General features: G+C 44.8%; 1 protein-coding gene across 1 annotated transcript in view; it reads right to left on the bottom strand.

Moving 5' to 3' along the window:
* Window positions 1–3,012: 3,012 nt before the first annotated feature.
* Window positions 3,013–6,157, bottom strand: part of ADCY10 (adenylate cyclase 10) — a 98,069-nt gene continuing 94,924 nt past the window's right edge. The window contains exons 31-32 of the mRNA XM_004706750.1: window positions 3,862–4,050; window positions 3,013–3,174 (exon numbers count right to left, since the gene is read on the bottom strand). Of these exons, the coding sequence (XP_004706807.1) occupies window positions 3,013–3,174; window positions 3,862–4,050 (351 nt within the window). The remainder of the gene's footprint in view (window positions 3,175–3,861; window positions 4,051–6,157) is intronic.

The following is a 6,157-nucleotide window of genomic DNA, read 5'->3' on the forward strand; positions in this document are numbered from 1 at the left end:
GAAAATGGAGAACCAAAGAACGGATGCCTTTGAATCGCGGTGCTGGCAAAGAACATCCGGGGAGCCTGCGCTGCCAGAAGAACCAGCCAATCTGTCTTGGTAGATGTACAGTCAGAATGCCCCTAGAAGAGGGGATGGCAACACTTTGTCTCACATACTCTGCCCACCTTCCCAGGGGAGACCAGTCCCTGGGAAAGGACATCATGCTTGGTAACGTGGAGGAGCCATGAAAAGAGGGAGGAACCTCGGTGAGACGGATTGACCCATGAGCCAGAGCAAGAAGCTCATAGATAGCCACTATTATATGAGCACACTGCTGTACAAAGTCAAGAAAAGATTCACACGCAGAAGAACCCTTCTTGGAAGATTATCAAGGATGGAGGAGAGGAGAATATACATCACATGTGCAGACACATTAACTTAGGAAAATAGAAATTAAAGAAAAAAAAAAACCCTTCACTGCCAACCAGCTGATTTTAATTCATAGCAACTCTAAATCTTTATGAGAGCAGGACTCATCTTTCTCCTGCGGAGCCACCAGGGAAGTCAAAGTGCTGACCCTTTGGTAAGTACCCCAACACATAACCCATCGTGCACCAGACTGTCTCTCATTGGGATGCAGGGGAGGCAATATGCAATAAGGAGGCTGTCAGCAAAGGTGATCAAAGCAAAGAAGATACTGTGGGGCATCAAAAGCAACAGAGATAAATAGTATTATATGCATAAGCCTGCACTAACAGTAATAATAATAATCTGAGTGGATATAGGTATGGGAAGGAGAATGAGACTATTCCTACAAACATATATAGGTTTGAGAGAGGATGTCTTTCCATAAGTGCACATGGATCCATGTGCAAATATGTCCATGAATATAGGGGCAAAGTTATGAAAGCTTCTTACTCATAACCAAAATCCTTGAGGGAATGAACTGCTGATCCTTGGAGTTCAGAGTCATAGTCTCAGGAGACATCAAGGTCAACTGGTACAATGTGATCCACAAAGAAAACATCCAACTTTGATGAGTGTGCAACTCAAAACCAAACTCACTACCACTGAGTCAATTCTGACTCACGAGGACCCTATAGGGCAGGGTAGAACTGCCCCTGTGAGTTTGCCAGATTGTAACTCTTTGTAGATGAGAGAGCCTCATCTTTCTCTCACGAAGCAGCTGGTGGTTTGGAACTGCTGACCTCTTGGTTAGCAGCTCAATGCATAACCACTACACCACTAGGGCTCCTGAGGAGTAGTGAGTGGGGCCTTAAAAAGCTTATGAGCAACCTTGTAAGGTGCAACTATTGGCTTCTCCCTGTCTGGAGCAAAGAAGAGAAAAAGAAAATGAAAGAACATAAAACAAACATGGAAACAATAAGTTGAAAAGCCAACTGACCACATCCACTTGAGCTTCCATGCCCTGAAACCCTGTGCACTAGATGGTGCCCCAGTACCACTGGCGACCACTGAGACACGCATGGCACGAGAAGGGCTTGGTTGGAGTGAGAGAAATAGATGGAACAGAACTAACCATCATAAAACTGGCCAGCAGGCTTCCTGCCTGAATAGACACTCTGGTAAACCATCTCTGTTTTAGAAGAATTAATACCAGACTAATTGCAAAGAGTTGGAGATGTCCCCAAAGTCCAACTCTTTCAAGACGCCGTTCTGTTCCAGTCCACCCCCACCCCACCCATTCCTCCCTTGAGTATCTTTCCTTATGTCCCTGGGTTCTACAACGATTTGCCGCAATGCCGCACAGAAACTCAGGACACTTTGAGGAACGGTCTCATGTGGTATGGGTGCTATTCAGTCCCAAATCCAAAAGTCAGGCAAGGGTGAGCCAGATGCAGGGTCCGGAGCCAGAAGCCCCCAAATATCCAAAAGTCCCAGCAGGTCTTCTTGCTTCTACCAAAGCTCAGTCAGGTAATACAGGCCGGCTTTCCAGGGGAGACGACCATATTTAGGACGGTATGGTGGCACCATTGTATACCCAAGCAAAACGAAGGGTGTGGCCTGGTTCACAGCAGGTACTAAGGTGAGGTCTTCAAGATGCCATCAAGGAAACCCAGGGTGTGACTTGATTCATACCCTTTACTTCGGTCCAGTCTTAATCCCCGCCCCTCTGCCCCTCAGTGGAGTGTGTCCTCCATCGTGAGACTATCACCACAGGAGCATAAAGTCCAGGATTCTAATATATCGTCTAAGGAATTACGGCTGGAAGGGCCATCTTGATGGACAGACTGATGGAACTCCTGAGATGATGGCCTTTAGTCTTCCTCCTGATCTGGAATTGAACTCACCCCTTGTTCAATTTCCAGCCAAACAATAGGCAGGTCAGTAAGATGAACAGTCACAGTTGGGAAATACACACTACTTAGACCAAAATCAACAGGGCAGGATTCACCCAGGGGCAAAGTTCAGGAGGCCGGAGGGTTAGGAAAGAAGCATGGAATTCAGGGTTGAAGAGGGATGAGTTATACTGTGGGGCTTACAATCAGTGACACGAACAAATGTGCATGAGTTGGTGAATAGAACATGAATTTGCTCCGTAAACCTTTGCCCAACTTGATGACAGACAGTGTTTTAATCCCACCTCTACTGTGCTATGTAAGAAACATACCACAACTGGACACTTAAAAAGAAACATTTTCAGTTTAATGCATTAGCTAGCAATGTATCTGTTGTAACATGCACCTTATTTTTTTTAAACATACATTATCTTCATCTTGACATGCATGTTTCTCTGTGTATACTAGTTTGCACGAGCTGGAACAAACAGGCCAAGTGAAACCCGCAGGACATGAAAGAGAACGGCAATCGGTGTTAAGAGCGAGTAATGCCCAACCCTGGGGGTCCCTCCCCAGGCCTCCAGAAAGAGTAGAAACCAGCGAGGCGGCGGTGTGTGAAACAGGAGAGAGGATGCAGGAACCTGGAGAGTGCCGGCCTCCGAGAAAGGCTGAGGGATGGGGACCAGCGGGTGAGGATGTTACGGAAGCATTTCTTCTCGCTCAGGAAATGCTAGAAAGGGTTGTCCAGGATATTGATCTTCATCAGGAATTTGTTTTTATGGATGTCCTGTATGTTTACCTTGCCTGATGCAATTTTTTCCCAGGTGGGAAAGGTCAAGATTGTTTGCAGCCATTGGTCTTCCGTGGACTCAGAGCCGGAGTACCACCACTCCTGAGGAGGGAAAGAGAGCTAAGCATTACTTAGTGTTCCTTGCCCTGTGTAATTCAAGACTGGCTCAACACCATATATGCTAAACTAGCCTTGAGCTTGTAAAACTGTGAGAACCCACAGACAACGAAATGGGGCGCGGACACTCGCTGAAAGCTCACTGCCATTGAGTCAGTTCCAATGTATAGAGATCCTACAGGACAGGGCAGAATTGCCCGGAGACTTCTGAGCCAGTAGCTCTTTAAGGGAATAGAAAGCAGCCGTTTCTTAGCAGTCGAACCCTTAACCCATTATACCACTAGGGCTCTTTTAGATGAATCTTTAAATGAACAGGAGGCCTCGAATGTTCGTTTGCTTACTTAATAAATACCAAGTGCACACTGTGCTAGGGATAAAGTGTTGTTTGGATTTTTCTTTTCCTTCTTAGAGTTCACGTTCTTGAGAGGACAAAAGTTATGCAAACAAGTGGAAAATGGTCACAGATGCAAGAGGAGGTAGGACTGTAGAGGAGTGGGAGAGTCCAAGGTCACTCAAAGGCTCACCAACTGGAACATGAACATGTCCCCACTTTCAGTGAAAGTCCAAAAGGACGGTGGTGACCTTCCATGCCTGCTGAAAGCTAGCCAGGCAATAGAGTTTGGGGGCTTCCTTGGAAGAGGGAGGGCCTCCTTGGCGGGTAATGGTACGTACTTTGCTGATGATCAGCCAGTGTTTCTCCAGAATATTGCCATGGAGTTCAGAAAACTGTAGGGCTGAGGTCAGAAAGAAGTCACAGTTCACGCCATCTCCCATGAGGATGCAGATATAAGCCATCAGGTGGTAGAGTCTCGGGTAGAAGACAGGGCCAGTGGCATTTTGAGCCACCATGCACTCCAGGTTCTGTTTTTCCAAAGAAAAAGCCATACGCCTGAATCACCAGGGGTCGTTGACTGCAAGGCTATTGCTTCTATAGATGATTTGGGAACATTTTGAGGACAAAAGCAATCAAGGAAGAAGATATATTTCAGAGAGGTGCATGACAAGTAGTACAAATAAGGTTATAAATGTCATGTGAAATAGCCCCCATAATCCTTCCAAGTCAGGAATCTGATATGGGAGGGTTCGTCAATCTCCCATATCAGATTCATCAAAAGAAAATAAGACTAGGTTTTCTTCTAGCATCTGGAAATAATCACTTTTAATATATGGGTACATGCTCTCCCATATTTTTATTTCGCTATCATATACCCAAACACACATACACCCACACTCCTATCACAAGTGGAAACATGCTAGTCTCACAGGGAGGTAACATTTTTCTTCAGTTAATGTAATTTTGGAAACATTTTCTAATGTAATTTTTTTTATACCAGAACTCACAAGCTCAAATACTGACTGGACCCAGAGAAGCAAGCTGAATGTAGTATGACAGAATGGGCATGACAAGACGATAAAGCCTGACATCAACTTCAGTTAAGATCCATTTTCGTTTGTCATCTGATTATTTCTTTAGGATATTTCCTGGAGAGAGAATCGTAGGGCCAAGTAATGTGCACACGTTCAAAATATTGACACATTTTGCCAGAATGTTTTCTGAAAAGTATACTAGGCTTCTCCAGAGCATGAATGTGTCTTTTTGTGGGTTTTACTAATTTGGTGATTGGGACAATTAGGCCTTATTTCAACTTGGCAACCTCTCGTGCAGGTCAGAGACTGACGATGGCTTCTTGGGGGTGTGGCCTATTTGATGTCTTCACAGATACTGTGTAGAACCCTCCTCCACTTCCTGCTGGTCTGATTCCTGCATCTGGCCTTCTGGCACTGGGGCCAGTAGCCACCCTGTGGCTCACTGACCCTTTAGGGCTGTCAGCAGCCTGCCATGTTCTCTGCCTTGAACTCACTCAACCCTGTTGACTCTGTCTGCATTGGCCTGGTTCTTCAGTGGGACTGGGCTTGCCCACTCTGTAGCTATGTGGGCCACCTTCCTGATACACATTTCTTTCTTGATATAAAGTTCTTTCTTATGATTCTTGTTTGTTTAACGAGAACACCTAGTCTAATACAGAAGTCAACAAAACAGTGTCTATGGCTTTATTATAGTTATTTCAATTTCAGAAATGGAAACAAAAATCCTGCTTTACTGACTAACCTGATGCATAACTATTGAGTGGATCATCATTCCCTCAATAACTCACACATCTTCTATGTGAAAGAAAATGTTGTCTGGGTGCTGTGGAAGATTGCTGTTGTTGGGAACCATAGCGCTGGTTGCAGCTCACAGTGATCCTGTGTACAGCAGAATAAAATACTGCCTGCTCCTGTGCCATCCTTATAATCGTTGGACTTAGGAGTACAATGTGTCCATCCATCTTGTTGTGTGTCTTTTTTCTGACTGTCCCCTTTACCAAGCATGACGCCCTGACTGTTCCCTCCTGGGGATAAGTCCAAAGCACGTGAGACAGAGTCTCAGCACCCTCACTTCTAAGGAGGATCCATTCTGGCTGTACTTTTTCCAAGACAGATTGTTCTTTGGTCTGGCTGTCCATAGCATGGCTTTTCAGTAATCTTCACCACCGTTCAATTCAAAGACACCAATTCTTATGTCAACTTCCTTAGTCACGGTACAGCTTTTCCATAGGAAGTGATTAAAAATACCCCGGCTTAGATCGGGCGCACCTTAGTCCTCCAAGTGACAGCTTTGCTTTTCAACACTTTAAAGAGTTTGTTTGCAGCAGACGATACAAAGTGTGATTGTACATTCATGTTCTTAAACACTTTTACTTCTCATAATGTCTCCCTCTCCCCTCACCCTGTCTTGGAATTCCAATAAGTCACAAACTACTTCGGTGTAAAGACTGTACTTTGCTCTTTTTTGTTGCCATCCCAATAGCATCTACTATATTGTAAACTGTACAGTCTTCGGGATGGTTGAGTTTTATCAGCAAATAAAAATGTGTTTTCTTTGAATCACCTGCTAATTTATTCATCTGGATTTTCATACATGAAG

This window comes from Echinops telfairi, unplaced genomic scaffold (genome assembly GCF_000313985.2).
Source record: "Echinops telfairi isolate 266 unplaced genomic scaffold, ASM31398v2 ScPeMD7_7424;HRSCAF=8462, whole genome shotgun sequence".
Taxonomy (NCBI): Eukaryota; Metazoa; Chordata; class Mammalia; order Afrosoricida; family Tenrecidae; genus Echinops; species Echinops telfairi.